The 26,799-nt window shown below is 31.8% G+C and overlaps 2 protein-coding genes across 2 annotated transcripts; both read left to right on the top strand.

Moving 5' to 3' along the window:
- The first annotated feature begins 6,720 nt into the window (after positions 1 to 6,720).
- LOC126660817 (serine/threonine-protein kinase CTR1-like) lies at positions 6,721 to 13,384 on the top strand. The gene is made up of 15 exons (XM_050354503.2): positions 6,721 to 6,996; positions 7,701 to 8,002; positions 8,096 to 8,240; positions 8,502 to 8,605; positions 9,196 to 9,401; positions 10,013 to 10,285; positions 10,367 to 10,407; positions 10,496 to 10,564; positions 10,645 to 10,745; positions 10,863 to 10,947; positions 11,106 to 11,204; positions 11,600 to 11,668; positions 11,760 to 11,891; positions 12,637 to 12,731; positions 12,972 to 13,384. Exons 1-15 carry the CDS (start codon positions 6,778 to 6,780, stop codon positions 13,081 to 13,083), a joined length of 2,052 nt encoding a protein of 683 aa, XP_050210460.1. The 5' UTR covers positions 6,721 to 6,777; the 3' UTR covers positions 13,084 to 13,384.
- Positions 13,385 to 21,624: 8,240 nt separating this feature from the next.
- LOC126662268 (protein TRANSPARENT TESTA GLABRA 1) lies at positions 21,625 to 22,905 on the top strand. The gene has a single exon (XM_050356191.2). The coding sequence runs from the start codon at positions 21,817 to 21,819 to the stop codon at positions 22,819 to 22,821; it is 1,005 nt and encodes a 334-aa protein (XP_050212148.1). The 5' UTR covers positions 21,625 to 21,816; the 3' UTR covers positions 22,822 to 22,905.
- The last annotated feature ends 3,894 nt before the right edge of the window (positions 22,906 to 26,799 follow it).

Below are 26,799 nucleotides of genomic sequence, written 5' to 3'. Positions count from 1 at the left end.
CAATTGTTTGAGTTGAATACTATTTTCTTTTGGATTGAAAATAAAAATATGCAAGGGTGATTTTGCCCTTTTTAATGAACGTATCCGAATTTGCTGATTTAGTGATAGTTGTGAATATTTGAATTAGCTTTTTAGGGCTGTTTAAACCAGTTCAATCAGATGTCGAAAAAAAGAGTTATGTCATAGATATTCAGATTGGAATGTCAAAAATACTCATATTTAGAGTATATATACTGATTTGGTAAAGAGTCACCATGCCTTTACATATAGCGATTTTGTCCTCTTTAGAGGATGAATCTAAATTCGATGTCTTCATGAAAGTTGTAATTATTCGAGTTAGCTTTCTAGTGCCGTTTGAATCAGTTAAATCGAATCTCAAGATAAAAAGTTACGCCATAAATAATCATACTGGATATAAGTAGATACATCGGGATGTATACTTATTTGATGAAGAGTCGCCATGCTTTTACATAGGCAATAGTTTCAAGGGCGATTTTTTTTTTCAAAGAACGAATCTAAAATTGCTCTCTTCATAAAAATTATAGGTATTCGAGTTACCTTTTCAGTGCCGTTTGAATCAGTTAATTCGAATGTCGGAAAAAAAAGTTATGCCATAAAAGTTCAGACTGAACTATCGAAAATACACATATAGATGGAATATCACTTGATTATCCGCCAATTACCGCCAAGTAAACTTAAAAATAAGGCTTAATTGCACCAAAAATCACAAACTTTCGCGTGTTTTTGGTATTCAACATAATCTTTTTTTCTTGACATATTTAACATTAACTTTCATTTTTTGGCATATAAACAGCGTCATTTTGCATCCATATCGGGACAATTTTTCAAAAGAAACGCGACCGTGGACAAATATGCCAAAAAATGAAAGTTAAAATTAAATATGCCAAGAAAAAAAGATTATATTAAATACCAAAAACACGCAAAAGTTTGTGAGTTTTGATGCAAGTAGGCCTAATAACAATGAATTTCAATCAAAGAGAATTAATGGAGTAATCCAATGTCTGGTGATTTAATTGGATAAAATAAGTTAGTTAAAAATTAATAAAAATGACATATATTTAAATTTATAATAATTGAATATATTTATTTTAGGGTTAATTTCATATAAAATCACCACCTTTACACGTTTTTTTATTTTAATCACGTCATTTAAAAAGTGTCAAATAAAATCATCACCTTTCATTTTTTTGTAAATCAATCATCGATGAGTGAAATTCGATGTCTTTTTCCTCCCAAATAAATGTTTTAATCTGACTAATGCCCTATTAACACACAAAATACATTCCTCTTATTCTTTTTTTGTTGATTCCGATTGTCAAGTCAACAAAGATATACCGAATTTTCACATTCGTGATAGATTTGCAAAAAATGAAAGGTGATGATTTTATTTGATACTTTTTAAAGGACGTGATTAAAATGAAAAAATGTGTAAAGATGGTGATTTTATATGAAATTAACCCTTTATTTTATTATAATTTTGATATAAGTATATTTAAACTATTATTAAATTTACATTTTTTAAATAAATTCATCTAATGGTGATAGGTAGACAAAGTAACCACAAAAAATCCTTTTAATAGAGTTACCACGCCTTTACACATGCATCATCTTCAAGAGCAATTTCATCTCTTTTCAAGGACAAATCTAAATTTGTTGTTCACGTGAAAAATATGGATATTCGAGTTAGCTTTGAAAGGCTGTTTGTCGGTTAAATCATATGTCGGAGAAAAGAGTTATTTTCATAAATAGTCAGACGGTATATAAAGTATATACATGTGGATATAGACTGATTTGGTGAATATTCACCATGCCTCTACATAGGCAGCAACTTCAAGGGAAATTTCGTCCTTTTAAAGAACAAATTTGAATTTGCTTTCTTAAAAAAGTTGTTGGTATTCGAGTTAACTTTCTAAGACCGTTTTAATCGGTTAAATCAGAAAAAAGTTTTATGCCAGAAATAGTCAGGTATGATATAAAATAGATATACGTGGATTATACTGATTTGGTGAAAAACTATCATGCTTCTATACAAGACAATTTCAAAAGCGATTTTATCCTTTTAAAACAAGAATCTGAATTTAGTGTTTCGATGAGCAATGTAGGTATTGAAATTATCTTTTAAGAGCCTTTTGAATCAGTTAAATCAGATATAAAAAAAATTATACCATAAATAGTCAGAATGTCTATACCCAGAAAAGAGATATGATAGATATTAAGGGACTTAAGTAGCGATTTGCCCCTTCAACTTGTAAGCAATGGAAAATTAACACATAAATTAACTTTGTTGGCAAATCAATACACGAATTTGATGATTATGGGCAATTAGCCCATTTTGGCAAATTAACTTACAAGTTTAGAGGGCAAATTGCCTCTTTAGGATATAATTAACTTACAAATTAATGGGGCAAATTGCCAAAATGGGGCAAATTGCTCATAATACCAAATTCGCGTACTGATTTGCCCACAAAATTAATTTATGTGTTAATTGCTCATTGCTTACAAGTTTAGGGGGCATATTGCCACTTAAGTCGATATTAAGGTGATGAGGATTTGTCGTGATAAGATTTTTAACAAATAAATTAAAGGCTTAATTGCTTCAAAAAAATCACAAACTTTCGCGTGTTTTTGGTATTTGACACGAACTTTAAATTTTGGTATATAAATACACAAACTACCAATTTTTTGCATATATAACACGGACACCGTTTTTGACATAAAACGACACCGTTTTTGACCTAAAACGACAACGTTTTATACCTAAAACGGCAGTGTTTTTCACCTAAAACGGAAACTTGATCATATATACAAAAAATTGATAGTTTGTGTATTTATATGCCAAAATTAAAAGCTCGTGTCAAATACCAAACACACGCAAAAGTTGGTAATTTTTTATGCATTTAAGCCTAAATTAAAAACAATACATTTCAATGAAAAAAATCATGGAAAAATCGAACACATATGTATATTTAGTAAGTCAAAATAACTAGTAAAATGCATTTACTTTAATTATCAAGTGACGAAAATATCATACATTTAAATTTAAAAAATTAGTAATTTATAAATAATTGTATAACTAATTCTATATTTTATTAAAATTTAATGTTAATAAATCTATAATATTTTAATATTCATCTATTTTTAAAGACATGTAGTATTTTTACTATATTAATTTTAATAAATAAATATATATATTAAATAATATTTATATTTAAACAATTAAATCTACTCATATCAACTAATTATAGAAAGAGCAAATTATTCTAATACCCCTACATATGTCATAATTTACAGTTTGCTATTTATTTAAAAACCAAACCATTTGATAGCTCACTTTCAATTTCGTTAAAAATTAGGGGTTTCTATAGTTCCGTCAATAAGTTGGTTTTCACTTTCAATTATATTAACAATATGGTACCTCATTTTCAAACGATTTGATATCTCACTTTTAATTCGTTAACGATTTGGTACGTTGTTTTCAATAGTTTTGATACTTCATTTTCAAACTATTCAATTCTGTTGACAATTTGATATCCAAATTTAACAGAAGGTTCTAATTATTTATAAAAATAAAAATGAAATATCGAATCATTTGATTTTTAAATAAAAGATACCAAATTGTAAATTAAAATATATGGGAGGTCGCACATAAATTTGTTCTTATAAAAATTTCACGGGTCCATCAGTCATGTATAGCTTTAAAGGTAATTGATTTTGAAGGTCATTAAACTTTCGAGTTTTTTCATTTCAGTCACTAAACTATTTTTTTTCTTTTTGATCAACTAAACTTTCAATTTTTTCATTTTAGTATTTTCCAGCGAAAAATGCTTAGGTGGCAGCCGAAATTATTATTTTTACTTGAAAACTTGCCATATGTGCATAATTTAACCTAAAAACTCATTTTCCAAGTGAAATTATGTAAATGTGATAAATTTTCAAAGTAAAACTAGTAAAATCCGGTGCCACATGTCAATTTCCGGCTGCCACCTAAGCATTTTTGGCCGAAAATACTAAAATAGAAAAAAATAAAAGTTCAATGATCGAAAAGAAAAAAATTAGTTTAGTAAAAACTGGAAAGTTCAGTGATGGTTAGAATCAATTATCTATAGTTTTAATGTTTTTTAAGAAATTACCATACTTTTGGTGTGTGGACTTTTTAAAAAATAACAAGTTAGTTTTTGAACAAAAATTTATCACGAATCAGTGTGTGAACTTGTTAGAAAATTACAAATTGGTGTTTTTAGCAGGTCACCAACAAGTTACATGTTACCCTAATGTATTAAATTGACATTTTTTTATTTGGAAAAAAGTTCAAAATAATCTTTTATTTTTATCCTATATACAAATTAGATATTTATGTTATTAATTATAAAAAAAACCATTTTCATCACAAAATTAGACAACTAAATATTTTTTTTATTTAATTTATATTAATTACTAAAATTAAAAATATTCAATATGACCTAACATCGTCTACCGTTTCATGGATCAACCATTATCCGATTTACGGATACACCGCGAAAAATAAATAATAAATTAATTTTTTCAATTTATAATAAAAATATTAAAAGTCGAATTACGGACCTTCCGAATTACAGATGGGTCCGAAATTTAAACCCACTAGACCCACCGGAGATGGAGCTCTCAGCAGAGCTCCTTCTCCAGTGGTGAGAAGGAGCAGCTCCTTCACGAGCTGTTCCTCAATCCCGTTTTGAGAAGTAGCAGCTGCTCCTCTTGAGAAGGAGCGACGCTCTTGCTCCTTCTCAAAGAAGGAGTTGCTGCTCCTTCTTACCGGAGAAGGAGTTGCTGCTCCTTCTCCGGCGGGGCTTCGTGGGTCCGAAACCGTAATTCTGTATTTTAATTTTTTTATTTAGAAAAGATTAAAAAATTTAAAAAATAATTAATTAATTTTTTATTAAATTAATTTTTTATTTAAGGTCTGTTTGAACGTTTTTAACGATGAAGGACTAAAATTGAAATAACTAAAAAGTTTGAAAACTGGTTAAAGTCAGAAACTGGCAAATACAGTGCTTTGTGATTATTCAACAAGTTGCAACACCAGTTTGATATAAAATAAAGTTCAAACACCATATCGTCATTTTGTAAAAAGTTGAAATACTAAAAGTATAGTAATCCCTTTTTTTAATGATCTTTTTAAATTTTGAAACATCTGTCATATATAGCTTTAATGTTTTTTGAACAAAGGATCAATTCACCCCCTTAACTTGTCACGAAATATCAAATGAGTCATTTTAAAGGTTTTTAGATCAAACTAACCCACAACTTGCATTTCCGTATCAAAAAAACCCACAACTTGTGTTTTCGTGTCAAAAAAGCCCCTCTGACACAAAAAAGAGAGTGAGATTGACTAAATATAAATTTTAACACTAATTAATCATAATTTAATACTAATTAAATACATTAATATTCTAATTAAAATCTAACTATAACCTAATTTAAAACTAATCGAATTGAATTAAACCCAATCTGCAACAATAAAAATGACGGCCTTGCTCCTCAAACCGTCGCCCTCAGTGCTCCTCAAACCGCCGCCGGCCCTGCCGCTACTCTTCAGCTTGCCCTGCAGTTGATCCTCAACAAGAAGAAACGATCAATTGAAACCCGTCGACCCTGATACATACAATACCCATCAATTGAAATCAGCAAAATCAATTCAAAATAACAAAATCTTATACCCATCAATTGAAATCAACAAAATCAATTCAAAACCACAAAAATCTTAAATCAATTAAAACAAAAAAATCTCAAATAGAAAACTAAAATATTAATCGCCGTTGACTCCCTCTGTCCAATGATCTTCTTCTTTATCCTCGACATCGGTCCCATCTGGTTTTGTTTGTCATCGCCGTCGTCTTCTATCACCTCTGCCCGTCGCACAGACGCACGGCAAAACGAACGACGACGATGATGTTATGAACTAGTTCGATGAAATGCAGAAATTGCAGCTTGAAGAAGAATATGGAGGATAAAGAAGAAGATGAAAGACAACCACTGGTTGTTGCTAGAAAAACAACTATGGATGGACACAAGAAGAAGATTGAAGAGATGACGGCGGTGGGTTAAGATTTACCCTTTGTTCATAAATTAGGTTAGGTTATTTTTTTAATATAAATTATATTTTTTATTACATAATGAAAAAAAGTTTAGAAAGATCCTTTCATTTTTATGTAAATGTTAATTTGATTTTTGAAGTTTTGAAAAATAAAGGTTATAATTGAAATTTAAAAATGTATATACTAGTATAAGAAATGAAATAAAAATTAAGGATCATTTTAAACTTTTTTACATTTTAAAGTAGAGAGTGTATTTCACTCGAGGGTGTGAGAGTGGGGAAGGGCCTTTTTGATGCTAAAATGCATAGTTGTGGGTTAGTTTGATCCAATTTCTTCAAAAATGACCTTTTTGATATTTCGTGCCAAATTGAGGGGGTGAATTGATCCTTTATTCAATGTTTTTTCACAACAAAAATTCTCCCATGATGAAGACACGCAACCACTTGAATAAAAAAACGAACACCCCCAAATCCATCACCCAAATCAGAAAACATAAACCCGGACACACCCAGTAAAAACCCAGCTCCGGTTCACTGTATCGGGCGAAAACCAGTTACATTCGCCAGTGGACCCCCCACTAACGACCACAGTTAACAGAAAACAAAAATAAAAAAATAAAAAAGAATTCAATTCCCTCGCTTTCCTCCGTTTCTCATTAAACTTCTTTAGGTTCAGCTGAATAAATATGGAGTACGGTTACTGGTTAAGCGGCGAAACGACAGCAGCAGAGGCAGAAACGACGACGTGTTTGAACAGCTGGGTGCAACAAACGGAAGAGAGTTACCAACTGCAGTTAGCATTAGCTTTGAGATTATCATCGCAAGCTGCTTTAGCGACTGATTCCTATTTCTTGGATTTCAATTCCACTTCTCATTCTCCTCAGTCCCTTTCTCATCGATTTTGGGTAAATTTTTTAATTTTTATTTTTGTGCTGAGTAATTTTTAAATTTTATTAGTTTTTTTTTGTTTAGCTGTGTATAACAGTTTGATTTCTTTTATATTTTTTTTAGTTTTGTGGATTTATTGTGTTGGCAAGAGTCTTGTTGTAAGTAGAGAATTTTAGTTCATCCAAGTGCATTTTGGATGAAATAGAATCGTATCAAAAGTAGCCCGTACGGGTTTGGTCTGGTGGTGTAAGTCTCAGCCATCTGGGCGCTATTACGGGTTTAAACCCTGGTTACTTCCTTTCTAATAAATGGAGTGGTTGGAACTTGATTGCCGGGCATTTTGCCCGGAATTGCCAGGAATATGGATTTGCGGGTGGTCCATATCCTGTGATCCTGAGCTGAAGCTCGGGAGAGTGAGTCCTTGTCACGAAAAAAGAAATATCATATAAAAAGTAGTAACTTTGCTAGGAATTCAATTCAATTTTATTACTCTTTATTTGCTCTTAACAAACTTGATTTTTGCTAGAATTTTATAGAATTGAATTCATTCCTATCAAAACAAGGTTGTGTTTTCATTAGCATATTTCTTTTGTGGATTTTCACATAAATTCCATAAAGAGAATGAAATTTATTTATATCAAAGACAGTGCTAGTCGTAATCTTTAAAGAATTTAGGGTGGTTTGATTGATGTGTTGAATGTTTTTTGAAAATGTCTTGTAGGTAAATGGGTGTCTAAGTTACTATGACAGAATCCCAGATGGGTTTTATGTAATTCATGGAGTGGATCCTTATGCTTGGACTATAAGTACAGACCAAAAAGAGATTGGCCTGATCCCATCTTTTGAATCCTTAAAAGCTCTCAATCCTTGCGATGATTTGTTTGTTACTGTAATCTTGATGGACAAATTTACGGATCCTGGTTTGAAGGAGCTAAATAATAGAGTTATTAGTCTTTCTAGTAACTGGATAACTACAAAAGATGAGATTGATCAGCTTGCTAATCTTGTCTGTAATCGCATGGGGTGAGTTTTCTTATAGTACTGACTGGACATCTTGTTGGTTGATGTATCTTTTTGTCTTGTAATTTTATGGACAAGTTTTTTGATTGATGACAGGGGTGTGACTGCTACTGAACAAAATACGTTTGCTATGTGCTGGAAGGATTGCACTGAAGTTCTGCAAAACCGTTTAGGATCCATTGTCCTCCCTATTGGAAGCTTACCTGTTGGCCTTTGTGTTCATCGTGCCCTACTCTTTAAAGTAAATGCCGTATGATTTTAAGTGCATCGTTCTACTTTTGCATGATCGGTTATGCAATTGTTAAAATCTACCATTTTGTTTGTTCAATGCAAAAGTGCACTACATTCAGCTATTTATATCTGCCCTTCAGATATTCCAACTAATTTGCACTATAAATGTTTCTTTTGTACGATTGTTAAAGAAGCATTTCTTTCTCAAGCATAGATATGTCTATTGCAAAAATTTACTGGATGAAGCTTTCCTTTAATTGTGATTTTGTAGGTGTTAGCAGACTCAATTAACTTACCATGCAGAATTGCTAAAGGCTGTAAATACTGTAGAAGAGACGATGCTGCTTCTTGTATTGTACAAGTTGGTGATGAGAGGTATGTGCTATTTAAAGTCATGAAAGCTGAGAAAATGTGAGGTATTTAGCTATGCAGAAGTTTGTAGAAAATAAGGATATCGAATGCGCAAGGGTGTATCTTTGTCGTGTTTGTTAAATGTTTCTTCTTTTACTAGTGCATAAAAATGACTTAGCTTTATCTTTTTCAGTTTTTACAAAATTAATAGAAAAACAAAAATTGACAAATGAATATAGAAAAATGAACCCGCTCACTATTTTCTGTACAAGCTTGAATGAAAGTAAATGATGCCAAGAACTAAGGAGCATAGTTAGATAGAAGCTCTACCAGTGTGGAACTTGTTCAGGTATTAGAGATAAGTAGTTGAATTTTTAATCTGTTTGCGGTTGGACAAGAAAATATATGCCCCTGGCTTCTCGTTCGTTTTTCATCTCTATCTTAAGAGAGTAAATCAACTGTATTAAAATAATTTTTTTTTAATCAATGAATTGCATATGACCTTTATGCTTTTAGCATCTCCTGTGCAATGAGTGAATCTTCTTGCTCTCTACTCAGCATTGCAATTGGAGTTTTAGATGTCTGACTTTGAATTTATCTACAAATGTTTCTAGGGAATATTTGGTGGATTTGTTTGTGAAACCAGGGTCATTAAGCCAGCCTGATTCCTCACTCAACAGTACTTCTTCAATCTTAGTTTCTTCTCCATTATCTCATACAACTTATAAGCCAGTCCAAACAGCTGATGATCTCAGGATGTTGGCCAAACACTTCTTTGACTCGGACTCACTTAATCTTGCATTTGATGATACTACTTCAGGTGATTACCTTGATTTTTCTCAACTATACATTTTTAATCTTTCCATAAGTACCATTGATTCTTTTGGCATCAATGAAAAGCTTATCTTCCTCTACTATTTTCTTTGGCTGTCAGCCTCATCCCTGAAATCTATCTCATTTTTATTATTGTTTGAGATACAAATAGTTGCTCTGTTTCCTTAAAATTGTGTACTAGTTGTCTGATTTCATTTTTATATGTTTGTATCATTCAGTAGTGCACTTCTGTGGTGTTTTTATTTGATTTTCTTTGTGTGTGTTGACGTGGATAATCCCATATTGGTTGTGTGTGTGAATGGACTTGTGTTTATATATCGGTTGGACCTCTCAACTTAGTACCAATTGATTTTAAGATGGAATCTAACAGTGCATAAATTGAAGAACATCAAACTGAGATTTGCGTCTCTAAACAGACACAAAAGGGGAAACATTATATCGATTCTTATGTCTTTATGATGTCTTACATGCACATGTAATGCATCTCATATGCCAAAAATACTCAAGTAATGCTGTTACCTGGATATTTCATTAGAACTGATATTTAATCAAAAGATTTATTACTAATATTAGCACCAAAAAAAAATTACCATACAGGCAGTGCTATTGATCAAGATGACAAAATTAGTCAAACTTTCTTCAAAGACGAAAAATATAGTGACTCGAGTAGCTCACCTGAAGATACAATTCTGCCAACTCATACTAGAGGTCGACATCCAATTTCTGTCTTACCCGATGCTTCAAATAACCAGTTCTTCTTCAAAGAAAATCAGCCATTTGTAAGTAAATCAAGAAGCGAACTTCAACTTGAAGAGGAAGATTTGGATATTCCATGGAATGAACTTATTCTCAAGGAGAAGATTGGAGAAGGTATTTTCTTATTTGAATGTTTAGCATTTCACATCGATGATCATAAATATTCACATTTCCCTTAATACGTGTGCTTTTCAGGTTCTTTTGGAACCGTCCGTAGGGCAGACTGGCGCGGTTCAGTAAGCACTTTTTTAAATGTTGAGTTCATAGTTCATCCCTGATCTTGGTTTTACTGCCTTATCTTTAATGTTGAGCCTGTCATGCTAGGATGTTGCTGTCAAAATTCTTATGGAGCAAGATTACCATGCAGAGCGCTTCAATGAATTTTTGTGTGAGGTGCACAAACATTGACTAGTGACTGGCTTTCCCAGTCTCATTCTCTTGATCTAATTTAACTGTATTGGTCTGTCTATCAGGTCTCAATCATGAAACGTTTGCGACATCCAAACATTGTTCTTTTCATGGGTGCTGTTACTCAGCCTCCGAACCTGTCCATAGTTACAGAGTATTTGTCAAGGTATTTAAGCCTCCATACATATTGATGATCTAGTAGATGCTTCTTCATTTGGTCATTTTATCTCAAGTAAATGCATCATATTAATAGATGAAAGGAAATATCTTATCTTGATACCAGGGGTAGCTTACATAGACTTTTGCATATGCCTGATGCTCGACGGATACTAGATAAAAATCGTCGCTTAAATATGGCTTATGATGTGGTACGCTTCTATTTCTTACTTCTAGAATTTCAGTTGGCAAATGGTGTGTCAGTTGATTGTTATTGCTTGGAAAAGTTTGAACCATTGGTCATTCTTAGCATTTTCAACTTGACTTAATTCATTTCTTGGGCTTACTAGCTGTTTACTTCCCTATACAGGCAAAAGGTATGAACTATCTTCATCAGCTTAGACCTCCCATTGTACATCGCGATTTGAAGTCTCTCAATCTCTTAGTGGACAGTCAATATACAGTAAAGGTTAGTAACATCGCCTTTCTTCTAATAGAGATATCTGCTTTATTCACAAGCATTGTTGTAACAATAAAACCCTTCAATGGAAGGGGACGAATGCAACACATCACCCTATTTTTACCTCTCGTGTTACTGATGTATTGCACCAAGGCCGTTCAAATCTTATGTTCTATTGAAGATCAGAAAAATAAACAAAGAAAATAAATAATCGACCCAAGTGTCTTTTTACTCCCTTGGTGTCAGCTGTCAGATGGGGGTTATTTTGAGATTGCTGGTTGAATCAGTATAGTTTAACTGCAGAACATGCTGTGCTCACTTTTGATATCTACATATTGCTTATCTATGTAGTAAGGACAGTAACAATTTTTGCCTCTGGGAAAATGACACTTATGATCATTTAGGTTTGCGATTTTGGTCTATCCCGTTCAAAAGCAAGGACTTATCTTACATCAAAAACTGCAGCAGGAACTGTAAGTTGTACTAAAAAATTTAGAAGTTATTTTACAAGGTATCTTGTGCTTTACTAGACTAAAACATCTTGTTGTTGCTTCTTTTTTGTAGCCTGAGTGGATGGCGCCGGAAGTTCTTCGTAATGAGCCATCCAATGAAAAATCTGATGTATATAGCTTTGGTGTGATTTTATGGGAGCTAATGACACTACAACAACCTTGGAGAAGTCTAAATCAAGCACAGGTTTATCTATCACCATGCTGCATGCGGCATGCTAAAAATTCAAAGAACATATTGATAATTGGTTATGGTGGTCATTTAATTTGCATTAACTTAACAAGTAATAGATATTATATTCTCTAAAAAGGAGATTGTAACTTAAATAAGTTTCTCTAGTAAATAAAATATGAAGAACGGGAATAAGCTGTGGTTGATATTGGAGTACTAATTAGGATAATTGGACCGATAATTCCATATAGGAGCACTGTAACTGATTTTGACTGGGTTCTTGTAGACTAGCGACCGAGAGAAATGCTCTTTTGACTGTTTTTCTATTCTAGAACATTTAAGCTCATTTACATAATAAAAGTGATGTTTTAGATGAACAAATATTTTGTCCGTTTTAGTTTCATAGAGGGAAATGGACTTGCACCTTGTACCTTTGATGATTTTGTGGGCTGTCAGAGTCAGACGAATGAACCCAGATTTTCCATTTTTATGGATTGCACCATTATAGTTTGCTTTTGTCTAAAAGCTGCAACTATTACTAATAAGAATTGGTTGCCAAGTTGGTGTTTCCTTAGCAAGTATTTGGGTTCTGATTATCAAGGAGGAATCTTAAATGCTGAGAGAAGGACATTTCAGATAGGAATTAGCATAGGGACAACGGAAACATTAGCCAAATTGCATATATCCTTAAATTTTAGAGATGAGCATATTTTCTCTGTGCATTTCAATATTAAAAACATGTTACTTTATCATGTTGCAGGTTGTCGCAGCTGTTGCTTTTAAGGGTGAAAGACTTGAAATCCCGACCAGTGTAAATCCTTCAGTAGCTTCCTTGATCGACTTATGCTTGACTCCGTAAGTGAATTCAGTAATTCTGTGAACTAATAAAGTGTTACGAATTAAAATTTTCTGTTAACAATATCCAGGATAAGACACTAATTTTCATGTACTTTTCTCCTCAGTAATTTCTGTGAACTAATAAAGTGTTACGAATTAAAATTTTCTGTTAACAATATCCAGGATAAGACACTAATTTTCATGTACTTTTCTCCTAGTCTCTTACAACCTAACTGATGGCTTGACACTTTACTGCAGCGAGCCCTCACAACGTCCATCATTTTCATTTATAATGGGAAGTTTACAGAGCATTATCAACAACTTAGCGTCTCAACCAATTGATGTACCAAGACATGATAATTCTGTATGAGGGGGAAACTCCGGTAAATTATGTATATCTCAGCCATGTTCAGTCCATCTGAAGCTCGTCTGGTTTATCTTTCAGGTGCGCTATCATTGTCTAATTAGGCTATAAAATATATAGATTTTGTTGGCATATCCATGGCTTACATATTGTGTGTTATTATCTTTTCCTATTTCCGAGTTTCTTGCATGTGATCCTCCAGTATCTAACTGTCCTCATGTTTTGGTCCATGTTATTCTGACAATAATAGCTCAGAATCCATTATTGTAAGAACCTGTCCACCGGTTAGTGGCAGAATTTTTTTTCAGCCTGGGCTTAATTTCTATCTCACCTGTAATTTTCGGGCAGCCTGGGCTTAACCTCCATCAAGCCCTGAATGCACCACAAAATTACCTCTATTTTTAAAAATTTACTTCTATTTTTAAAAATTACGTTGATTTAACCTAAGGGTAGTTCTGCCCCTGCCACCGATCACTGCATAAATCACTTGATTCCTTGTTCAAGTCTCTACATATATTAAAAAAAAAGTCTACACACGTAACAAAAATTGTAATTTTCATTGTTCTAAGGTGTAAAATGTTGTCATTTTAGCTGAATTCTATGACCATCAATAATAGGATTCCATTGACTAGGAAGTCTCCAACAAACTACGTGTTGTTACTATGTTATATGAATGCTCTATATCTAGGGGTGTGCTCGGTTTGGTTTGGTTAAGCAAAATCTAGAACCAAGCCACCATTTTATAAGGCGATATAATGAAAACAAGATTGCACCAAATATTTATAATATATATTGTCGATTTAGTTAATGAAAATTAATAATTTTCTACTCACTGACATCCAGATCAAATTTGCTTAACAAGTTTAACTGAACCAAAATAAACATCGGTCTGCTCTGATTCGAAAAAATAGCCGAGTTCGGTTATTACTCAGTCCTATCCTATCTATATCAATATGATTTAAAATTTGAGTCCCGTCACGTGTTCTCCAGCATTTGTTTTCCCTTTTAATTTTTCTGCCAAATAGTTTTCTGTATATTAAAAAGGCACCAGATGCTCTGAATGTTTTTAAAAGGTGAGAATCCTTCAAGATGCTAATTATCATACAGCATTTGAAGCCTGTAAAACCAGTTCATTGTTCTGGTGTTTTATATTGTGTGGTAATTTACTCTATAGTTGTAATGTACACAGGGGCTCAAACTCTTCAATCCTTGTACCTTTAAATTCGGAACAAAATTGTTAATTTATGGAAGATGTAGTCTTGATGATGGTCTATTCGTTTATGCCTGCTTGAGATGCATTGTGATATATCTAATTACAAAGCATTGTCAATTATTGGATAGTTTGAGTTTTCTAGCTCTAAGTTCAAGTAAGCATGTCTAGCTTAGACTATATTCATTAAGCAAATATAATTACATAATTATCAAAAAAAAAAAAGATTAATACATATAGGTAATAAATGCTCAGTAATTAAAATGTTGAATAAAATCCATTCAAAAGAATTCAAAAACAAACATAAAAAATAAAAATCATACTAGTAGTACTAATTTTTGTTGTGGTAATTTCCTGAAATACATGTTTTGGTAACTTATTTACACATTTACCTGCCAAGTTTTGATTTTTCTTTTTTACATTTTTTTATTTACGAAAAATACCTTTTTGTTTTTTTAATTTCAAAAATACTTTTTTTAGGTTTCCAATTTCAGTTTTCGGTTTTTTCGGTTCGGTCGACCGAACCGACCGACAGTTTTTTTATATAGTGTAAGATTAGTGTATATATAGTGTTAATTTTTATTTTTCATAGATTTTTTTCCTGAGTTTTTTTTTATAGTGTAACAGTAGTGTATATTATGGTGTTTATATAGTATAAGATTAGTGTATATAAAGTATATAAGTAGTGTATATATAGTGTATAACTAGTGTATATATAGTGTATAAGTAGTGTATATATAGTGTATTTTTAGTGCATTTATGACATTTTGTAGTGTTTTTTGTGGTTTACACCATGAAACACTGCAAATACACCATAAACACTGCAAATACACCATAAACACTGTAAATGCACCATAAATATACTAAAAACGGCAGAAATGCACTATATATACACCAAAAATACACTAAAACGTAAATATCTATATCTATACTATATATAAAAGCACAGATGGGGGGGGGACAGGTAAATTTACTGAATAATCCTTTTCAGTTTACAACTAAATAAAGGTTTTATAGTCATTAACTAATTAGTTATTTAATTAATCACTATAGTAATTAAAGTCCTAATTAGAATCAGTAGCTAAATTATCTCCAATTTAGTTTTTAGTATGTAAAAAATAATTAAATTGTCTTCAAATTAGTAGGAATATCTATCTTTTAGTTTGATTGAACTATTAAATTAAAATATGTATTTGGTCAATATAATATTATTTAAATTTCTATCTTATTATTTTTAAAGATATTATTAATAAAATTAAGTTAATTATTTAATTATGATTATTATAAAACCAAAAGAAGAATAAATTCAGTATAGAAAAAAAATTTAATACCGAATATATTATATTTACTTTTACAAAAATTCTTAACTAATTTAATATTAATTATAAATAAAAAATTGATATAATTTTAATAAATTTACTAATATGTTCATTGACGAGTTACGTTATGAACCACTTGCATAGCACGTAATGCGAAACTAGTATTATAAAATTACTACAAATGCACCATAAATCAATTTTTTTCTTTTTAAAATCAGTAGCAATAAACAAATCCATGAATAAGAAAAAACCAAATAAATAATTATATGAATAATAGAACAATTTTATAAACAAAAAATTATAGATCTACAATAATTTATTTACAAAATATTTAAATCATTACAAAAAAAACCTAAAAAATTACACAAATCTAAAAACAAGTCGAGAAATCCATAGCGCGAACGGAAGAGACGAACGGAGTAGCGCGAACGGAAAAGACGAACGGAAAAACGACGAGAAATCCATCGGAAGTAGACGAATGGAAGCGCGAGCGGAAAAGACGAACGGAAAAGTAATCGGAGGAGATAAACTGAAAATCAAATGAAAAATAAGAAGAAAAGAAGAGAGAATTTTGAGAGAGAAAAAAGAGAAAAAAATGTGGCTATGTATAAGTTTAACCTAAAATGAGATAAGACTTTTTTAGGTAACGTAGGATAAGAAGAAAATATGAGTTAAAATGGTGTAAATACTTTAAAAAAAGTAGATATTTGGAAAATAATTCCATTTTTTTTTATCAAAGGCTAAAGACCATATGTCTTAACTAGGATAATCAAACACAAATATCTAATAAATCTAATCTATATATCTCCTCATATTATTCACTTTCTCAATAACCGGAATTGTGAGCGAAGTATTTTCCGTTCATTCCTCGAGGTAGAAACATAATTTACTATTTTCCGAATGTACTTTCTAAAATAAGCGCGAAGACGAAGGCAACTATAGAAAAATAATTTGAACAATTAGCATCTCTTCTAGCCAAATCCATTTAAAATCTTATGACTGAATTTCTATAAAAAAATTAGGTCGACGCTTGCGAGATCAAATTTTATAATTGAATTAATGTTTAAAGACTATTCTCTCCATTTTTTTAGTTGTCCATTTAGCCAAAATTGTACATATCAAGATAGTGCACTTTTTGTCTTAACTTATAAAAAAAATACTAATTTAGCCCTACTAATTAATAAATGCCTTTTAAATTAAAACATGGAGTAATTTATTAGGGATAGATAAATTAGAAGATAAGGATTAAAATAATCTAGAAAATCTAAATGGACAATTAAATATAGACAAAAATATTTTGCTAAATGGACAACAACAAAAAAATGGAGAGAGTATTAATCTTATGGCCTAATACCTTAAAAAACCATGATCTTATAATCCATTTTCGATCCTATCCTGATGTTGAAAACATGTCAATTTTACCCTATTTCGCATTTTATCGTTTCAATTGTACCCTAAAAAATTAAATTGACGTCTTTTTCATTTGGAAAAGATTCAAAAAAAATTTCCATGTATAACATATATTAATTGTACATGTTTAAAATTTATTTAAATTTAGTTAAATTAATTAACAATTTAAATTAGTTTTAATTTGATTATGGTTTTTAGTTAGTTTTTAAAAATAAAGTATATTTGTATTTTTTTGATGGAAATGAATTTAATATTATCTTTAAATATGGTTAATTGAATGATTTCATCATTTAAGTAAAAAAATTGACAAAAATTAAAAAATTGGGGTACAATTAAAACAATAAATTGTAAAATAAGACAAAATTGACAAGTTTTCAACGTCAGGATATGATCGAAGAGGGGCTATAAGGTTGGGATTGAGATTCCCTCAAATTCAAATGAACTTGACAAGGTCATGTTCACGATCTACACCGTTAATTGTAAATTGAACGGTGTAGATTAATTTGATTAAAATTATACTTTTTTAATCTACACCGTTCAATATAAAATGAATGGTGTAAATCGTAAACATGACTCCCTTAAATTCATTTTGAACTTGAAGGAATCCCAATCCATAAGGTTGGGATTTTTTAAGTCATCAAGCCTAATTTTACTTAGGGTTAATGTAAAAAAAAATCACGAACTTTACACGTTTTCTCATTTTAATCACATAGTTTAAATTTTTTCATTTTCATGCACGAAGTGCCACTTTTTCTCAAATTCATGCACGGTGCTGAGGTGGTACTCATTCATTGGTGTTAAAATGACCTCCACCTTAGCGAATTACACCAATAGAGCCATAATACCTCAGTACTGTGAATGAATTTGAAAAAAGTGGTAGTTCGTGCATGAAAATGAGAAAATTTAAACTGCATAATTAAAATAAGAAAACGTGTAAAGTTAGTGTATTTTTATAACATTAACCTTTTTATTTATATATTTAATTCTTTATAAAAAAATAACTGATTAAAAGAAGAGAATGTGTTACCAACAAGCTGTAACTCAAATGGTATAAGTGTTAAACACAAAGTGTTAAAGTTGTGGGTTCAATTCCTTCCACAAGCGCTCCCCCTCCCCAATTATAAAAAAAATGTCTTATTTTTGTGTATAAGACTTTTAGGACTTAGTATTTGTAGAGTATAATTTTCGTATTATTGTCTGTTCATATATATATATATATATATATATATATATAAATATATAATATTAAAACTAATCTCTGTGTTTGTTTCATTTAATAAAATAATTTGAAAAAATAATTTGTATATTTATTAACTATTGGAAAATAGATTCAACTAGAAAGAGAAGGGAAATGGAGAATGATAGGGAGTTTTGTGGCGTACCTTGCATGATGCTTCATCGATATTTGCATTGTGTTTATTATGGAGCAGGAGAGTCTCTAAATCTATACCATATATAAAAGCACGGATTGGGGGGGGGGACAGGCAAATTTACTGAATAATCCTTTTCAGTTTAGTACTAAATAAAGGTTTTATAATCATTAACTAATTAGTTATTTAATTAATCACTATTATAATTAAAGTCCTAATTAGAATAGGTAGCTAAATTATCTCCAATTTAGTTTTTGCTATGTAAAAAATAACTAAATTGCCTCCAAATTAGTAGGAATACCTATCTTTTAGTTTAATTGAACTACAAAAATAAAATATTATATTTGGTCAGTATAATATTATTTAAATTTCTATCTTATTATTTTTAAAGATATTATTAATAAAATTAAGTTAATTATTTAATTATGGTTATTATAAAAACAAAAGAAAAATAAATTCAGTATGGAAAAAAATTTAATAACCGAATATATTATATTTACTTTTACAAATTTTTTTAACTAATTTAATATTAATTATAAATAAAAAATTGATATAATTATAATAAATTTACTAATATATTTATTGACGAGTTACGTTACGAGCCACGTGCATAGCACGTAATGCGAAACTAGTATTTATTAAAAGCTTAATCATTCAAAAGTCCTTTATTTTTAATTTTTTTTTCAATTGCACTCTGATATTGGAAAATTCTTTAAAAACCCTCCCATTTTTAAATTTCATTCCAATTGCATACTGACATAGGAAAATCCTCTCAAAATCCCACCACCTTTAGATTTTTTTTTTCAATTGTACCCGAAATTTAAATTTTTTTATGGTTTTAATTTTAAAAAATTATTCGATATAATTTTAAAAAGAATGATTTTTTACATTATTAATAATATTAGTGTTTAATTAGAATATAGATTAAAAATGAAAGGTTGTTTTAAAAAAAATTCATGTGAAAAGAGGTCAATTTAATGCTTTGGGGTACAATTGAAAAAGAATCTAAAAGTGGGAGAGTTCTGAGAGAATTTTCCTACATCAGGGTGCAATCGCAAAAACGTTTAAAGGTGGATGGCTTTTGAGTGATTAAGCATTTCTTTACAATGTTCATTTGCGTAGAAGGTTTGGTTTTTTGTCTCCTTTGGATTTATAGTCGAAAAATATGCCTTTAGGGAAGCTCCACGTTCGGCTCGATAAAAGCTCAATTGTGTTGGTTTATGTTATAAACGAAACATATTCGAGCTTAATAAGTGTTCATTTATTTGAATAAGTTGAACATGAATATAGAGATGTTCAAATCGTTTACTTTCACAAACATCTCGTTTAATTGTTCGCAAACGGGCTCAATTAAGAGAGTTCACGAACAATCGTGATAAAGAATTCACAATCTGGCTCGCATGTAAACTCTATAAAGAGCCTACAAACTAGCTATATATATTTAAATTAAATTTAAATATTATTCTAATACTTTAAAACTATATTATTTAAAATAAAATTACATAGTTTTGATTAAAAAAACCATGTGGTTTATATTCGTGCTCGTTTATATAGTTGTTAAATGAATAAAGACGAGCTGAACACGAGCCAAATACTAACATTGTTACATTTTTTGGGCTGTATTGCTTGGCGTTTTAGCCTTTTTTTTTATAAAATCTCGGTTTATTGACCAAAAAAAAAAACATTGTTACATTTTAAATTAACCGGATATGAACACCTTAATTAAAATTCAAATGAATATGAATCGAGCATAAATTCTTTTTTCATATGATGAGAATTGAACATAAATAGATTTGTTCATATAAAAATTTGAATATAAACACCTCAACACTCGATTCGGCTCGGTTGTCTACGGCCATATATGCCTCATTTTCCTTTCTCACTGTTATGGTTACGTCTAGTTCATGATCTTAGCCAAATGGAAACATCTGGTGCCTTTTTAAGATTCCACCTCCTTTTAGTCTTATTACGATCAATTATGATATTTTCACATCTAAGGACCATCATTGTGGTTTCACTGCAGCAACTAATTCGGAGGGGTTTATTATTTAACAAAGGGTCAACGCGCCTCTAAATTTGTGTCACGGGGTCATCTAATCCAATTTATACTTTTTTGAATAAATAAGCCCAAAACTTTTCATTTTTAGGTCAAGTAATCCCATAATTGTATTTTTAAAACGCGTAAAATACAAATCGGAGGTGAGGATGTAAAAAAATAATTCGATACTTTCCTAATTATTGCGATAAAATTATTTTAAATCTGTTTTTTAAAATAAAAATATAAATTATGAAGTTATTTGACTCAAAAATGAAGAGTTTTGGAGTTAGTTGCTCAAAAAAGTATAAATTGGATTAGATGACCCCATGTCACCAGTTCAGAGGATGCGTTCTATCCTTTGTTCCTTTATTATTGGTAATTTTCATGTCATTTTCAACATATATGAAATCCATGTATTTTAAAGTTTTTGGCTTTGCAATAAGCTCTTAATTTGGGTTTTACTTGAGCGATTGAATCGCGTAATTTTAACAGCAGGCACTCTTTAAACAAATTACATTAAATCGCTATCTTTAGAGAAAAAAAATTAATTTTCTAACTTATCAATGTAAATGTATACCATATTCATCCCACAAATATAATTAAATTTTGATAATAGGCTAAAAACTATCCATCTTTATTTTTTTTTCTAATAACATCATAACGTTGTAATTTCATCAATTGCACCCTATTTCGTATTTTTACGATTCAATAGCACCCTATATTTAAAAAAAAGATTTTAATATTATAAAGATTAAATTTTATAAAATAACTAAATTTAATAATCATTTTATACCTTTTTCTATTTGGACAAATTCAAATAAGTCCCTTAACATAAAAAACTTTCAAATAAATCATAAATAAATAAATTAAATAAATATGTAATTAATTATTTAAAAATTAAATAAATAAATTTATTATCTTTTTATGTGCTTGTAGAAGGAATTAAATCCAAAAATTAACATGTTGCTTATACCATTTGAAAACTCATAGGTATAAATTTGTTATTTAATTTGACAAATAAATTTGAAAATCAAGTTTATCATTTATTAAATTTTATAAATATTATAACTTTTCACAATTTCAGACTTCATTAAATGATTATTTTAAAACTTACAAACTAAATTATTGATTTCTAAAATAAAATTAAACTAGCAATTATTATTCAAATCCTTCATAAAAAAATATTATTGAAATTGTAATGTTTGTTTTGGTTGATTTGGTTGGTGACATTTCTCTCTTGCTCACTATTTTCCCAACTAACCGGGAAGGTAAGGGTTCTTCTTCCCCATGAATTTTCCCTCCTCCAATTCTTGACTCTCCCTTCCATTCCAATCAAACCCATCAATCCACTAAAAAAAACACACCCAATTCAATTCGATTCAATTTAATTCAATGGATAATCCCACAGAAGAAACCCATCTCAAATCCAAAAACTCCATAACCTACGACTCCCCACACCCAATTTACGCCATGGCTTTCTCCTCCGCCACCGACCACCGCCGCATGGCGGTGGGCAGCTTCATCGAAGAGTACAACAACAGAGTAGACATCCTCTCATTCAACACAGACACCCTTTCTTTTACTCCTCATCCGCCGCTTTCATTTAACCACCCGTACCCACCAACTAAGCTCATGTTCAACCCGTCTTCTCTTCACAAACCCGACTTACTAGCTTCCTCCGGCGACTATCTCCGCCTCTGGGAGGTCAATGGTAACGCTACTGAACCCGTCTCGGTTTTAAATAATAGTAAAAGTAGTGAATTTTGTGCTCCTTTAACTTCATTTGATTGGAATGAGATTGAACCTAAGAGAATTGGAACTTGTAGCATTGATACGACGTGTACTATTTGGGATATCGAAAAGGGTTGTGTCGAAACGCAGTTGATCGCGCACGATAAAGAGGTTTACGACATTGCTTGGGGTGAAGCTAGAGTCTTTGCTTCTGTTTCTGCTGATGGGTCTGTTAGGATTTTTGATTTGAGAGATAAGGAGCACTCTACGATTATTTATGAGAGTCCGCAGCCTGATACGCCTTTGCTTAGGTTAGCTTGGAATAAGCAGGATTTGAGGTATATGGCTACTATTTTGATGGAGAGTAATAAAGTTGTGATCTTGGATATTCGGTCTCCTACTATGCCCGTTGCGGAGTTGGAGAGGCATAAGGCTAGTGTTAACGCGATTGCGTGGGCTCCTCAGAGCTGTAGACATATTTGCTCTGTTGGGGATGATGCTCAGGCTCTTATTTGGGATTTGCCTAGTGTTGCTGGTCCTAATGGGATTGATCCCATGTCTATGTATTCTGCTGGTTCTGAAATTAATCAGCTTCAATGGTCTGCAGCTCAGCCTGATTGGATTGCTATTGCGTTTTCTAATCGAATGCAGCTTTTGAAAGTTTGAGATGTTTATCTGTAGCGTGTTAGCTTTTTATGTGAAATTGTATTATTGACACTCAAGTATCTTAAATTAGATTTTGGCTTTCTATGGGTGAATCTACTATTTAATCTTCCTGCTTTAATTGTGTTATGTTGCTCGTTAAATGTAAATTTTTGGAGTTTCACAAGTGTTTAAAAGATGAAATGAAAGCTGAAACGTACAACTTGTCGAGTTTCAATGCAACATTCCTCATAAATCATTCAACCTCTGGTGAGTGTTTTTAATATTTTCTTGGCAAACTAGTATAGGCTTTTTATTTCTAGAATTTTTTTTCTGATGATTTTGTTTCAATTAGTGAAGTCTGTTGTGCAACTCTGAGGAACGACTAAGTGCTTTACCAAGCTATGGTATTGTTGCTAGTTGGTGTCTCATGGTTCTGCAAAATGGGGTATCTTGACTTTCATTTGGTACTGCTATTTTGGAGTTATTCAACGTGGTTTGAATCTGGTGGCTGTTTGTGATACTCATTCAAGTTCTGATGAGTACGGTTTTTTTTGCTATTTATTGATTCTGGATGTGTAGTATTTAGAGCTAATTAGTGTATCTTTTTGTGCTAAGTGTTTCTGGTGGGTGTTTTTCTATCGCGTAATGTCTACTTAAATGCTGGTGGTTCTGTGAAATGCTGAAATGCTAACCTACGTTTTCTTATGTGTGTAGTCTTTTTGTCTATTTTATTTTCCTTCACTCTGAAATGACTCTAAATTTCTCTTCTATCTGAGCATTGAATTTCCTTTTTCTCATTCCTGGAATATCAGTTGAGAAGGATTACATGCTAAATTTTCCAGTTAATTTATAGCTTCTTTAGATGTAAGCAGAATTGCTAAAGGCTGCAAATACTGTAAAACACAATTGTTGCTGTTGTCTTATGCAGATTGGTAATGAGAGAGGTATGTAATGCATATAATATCTATATGTATTTGTTTTTGCTTTAAATATTATATTATAGGTATGTGTACTTCTAATATTGTGTTGAATCAAATCCTGCATAAAATTGAAGGCTCGATACTTAGAAGTTAGAATGGCTGGGGTGGTAGTGGTCATGGTTCTTTCTGCAAAAGAGACTGTAGCAGGGGCAGTAACAACTACTATTATCAATGAATATCTTCTGGGAGTACCTTATGCAGTGACGCAATATAATTACGTACCTCGTTACATAAACAGCATACTATATAACAATCTACAACATCGTTGGGATGCACGTAGTCTCTACTCTTCACCTTGTTATCTGAATTATATTAGGAAAATCCTCGTGTTCATCAATTAACAGCTTGTGTTGGAAAGGAGTTATTTTATACCCTCTTGCTTCTTATTTTCATTATGCTTATCAAAAAAGAAGGAAACCAGTTGTAAAGTATTTTTCATTTATGGCTTAGAAATTTTGTTTGTGACCTTTATTTTCAGCATCTCTTATGTTAAACATCACTTTCTGCATATTCTAAAGCTGCAAGGAAAGATATATTTCATATTGCATCGTGTGATTTGTAGAATCCTTGATACGGTTGCCATTTGGTGATTATCGAGTTAGAGTTGATACATAACCTGCATAATATCCATCAGTAATCTATTTTTATTTGCACATTGGCCTTCAGTGCTTATTTTGCATTACATATACATTTTATTTACTTAATTTCTTATCAAGGAGTAGCCAGCAGAGTTATATAAATAGCTGCTGCAATTAAGATTTGTCTTCTTGTTATTATTGTCCAATAGCAATTGTAGGATGATTGGTAGAGAATTTGGGGATGATAGGCTAGCCTGATTTGTCACTTAATCATACTTCTCCACTGCAGTGTTCTCACAATTTCAAGTTCTCAATTATATAAATGACATGATTAAGTAGTTTATTTTTTATTGAAAATTTACGGAGGTTGTATTTACTCATTGTTACAGTTACAGTGCAAATATATGTCAGTTACATAGCTTAATAGGGATTAGATTAGCATAACTCTAGAAATTCCTTTCCTTTCTTTAGCATATACTTGTGTATAAATACCTATGATTAATCTAATACAAATCATTGAGAATTCCACCCAACCTTAGTATTTCTATTTACATGATATCAAAGCCGCCCTAGTATGCAGATCCTTTTTTTTTTTGGTTTGCCCCTATGTGCAAACAATAGTTCTTTAGTTTCAGGAACATAGGGTTCCACTACTTCTTCTTGCGACCAACCTCTGGCTATCACTTGATCTCACCGCCCCTCTCTACAGATTCGCAGCCTGCCGAACTGTCGGATTCTACTGCTCCGGTTGCTGTTCCTTTAACCATGCGCCACCACGCGCATCCTCCCTTCGACCACGCGCCGACGCGCGGGACCACCTCCGGCCACTGGTTCTTCTCCGGCCTATTTTTTTTCCAGATCAGTACCTTATTTCCGGTCTTCCCATCTGGTCAATTTTCAATTTCAGCAACTTCTTTTTTGGTGCACCTGGTACTGTGGTGATTTGCTTCTGTAATTTTATTTTTGTACCTGCTGGAACTGTTCTTTACTGTTCTTATTTCTGATTATTATGGCTGAGGGAAAGAAAACTAAAACTAGTGGGCATAATAAACCTATGGTTAGTGATATTATGGCGGTATCTCCTAGAATTACTGATCGTGAATTGACCGGGGCGTCTAATTATGTTGATTGACCACCAATGTTACGTTGTACCTTCGGAGTATCAGAAAATCCCGCCATTTGACCGACGACCCGAAAACGGATGATGAAGATTGGATAGCTGATGATGCTCGTCTTTTACTCGGCATCAAGAACTCTATTAATGCTAAGATTGTTAGCTTGGTTCGTCATTGTGGGTATTGCAAACAAATTATAGATTATTTGAAATCTCTATATGCTGGAAAGGGTAATGTTTCTCGCTTATATGGTACATATAACTCGTTTTATACTACTGATCGCCAAGGGCAATCTGTTCAGGATTACTATATGCAATTAAAGGACACTTTTGAGCAATTGAATGAATTGCTACCTTTAAGTACAGATATCGCGGTCCTTCAAGCTCAACGAAAACAAATGTTTGTTCTCATATTTAAATGGACTCGATTCAGAATAGGAAGGAGTCACTTCTCAGATTCTCTCCAGTGTTAACATTCCTGATGGTGAGGAGGCTCTGACTCATATTCTGCACAGTAACCTAGTTCTTTAAGCCAATCCTTCTGTTCCTCCTTCTAGCGCTCTTTATGGTCAAAGGCATACTTTGGACCGCTCTTTTAAGGATCCAACCAGGGGGAGCACCCGGGACATTTGAAGTCCAAATGATGCCAGTAGATTTGTTAAACGGGACATGCGAAGTCCAAATGATGCCAGCAGATCTGTTGAATGCTTTTATTGTCATGAGCCTGGTCATACCAAACAAACTTGTCCTCTTCTCAAGACCAAGGAGAAACGGTATCGGTCTGCCCAAGTTGCTACTACTGATGTTACACCTTCTGCTCCATCCTCTGCTCAATCCTACACTCTTACTGCGGAAGAATATGCCAAGTATCAAGAATCATTAGCTTCAGAGCGTTCTTCGTCTGTCACTGCCATTGCTGAGTCAGGTAATTCCAATAAATAGCTCGTTTCTTCGTCTTCAAAATGGGTCATTGATTTTGGTGCTACAAATCATATGACAGGTAATTATAAACTATTCACTTCTTATAATAAGACTTTTCCTTCCCACGTTGCCGTAGCCGATGGTACTCACTCTTCGGTTACTGGTTCTGGTACTATTAATCCAACTTCATCACTTTCCCTTTCCACTGTTCTTAATATGCCTGGTTTTTCATTCAATTTGATTTCTGTGAGTAAACTTACTCGCTCTCTTAATTGCTCTATCTCATTTTTGCATGATCATTGTTTGTTTCAGGATCTTATGACGAAACAGATTATTGGCAGTGGACGGGAATCTGGTGGTCTCTACTTTTTGGATACAACCGTTAGAAGACCTGTTGCTTGCTCTA

This window comes from Mercurialis annua, linkage group LG8 (assembly GCF_937616625.2).
Source record: "Mercurialis annua linkage group LG8, ddMerAnnu1.2, whole genome shotgun sequence".
In the NCBI taxonomy this organism is placed as follows: Eukaryota; Viridiplantae; Streptophyta; class Magnoliopsida; order Malpighiales; family Euphorbiaceae; genus Mercurialis; species Mercurialis annua.
This window is presented reverse-complemented; position numbering and strand designations above follow the sequence as displayed.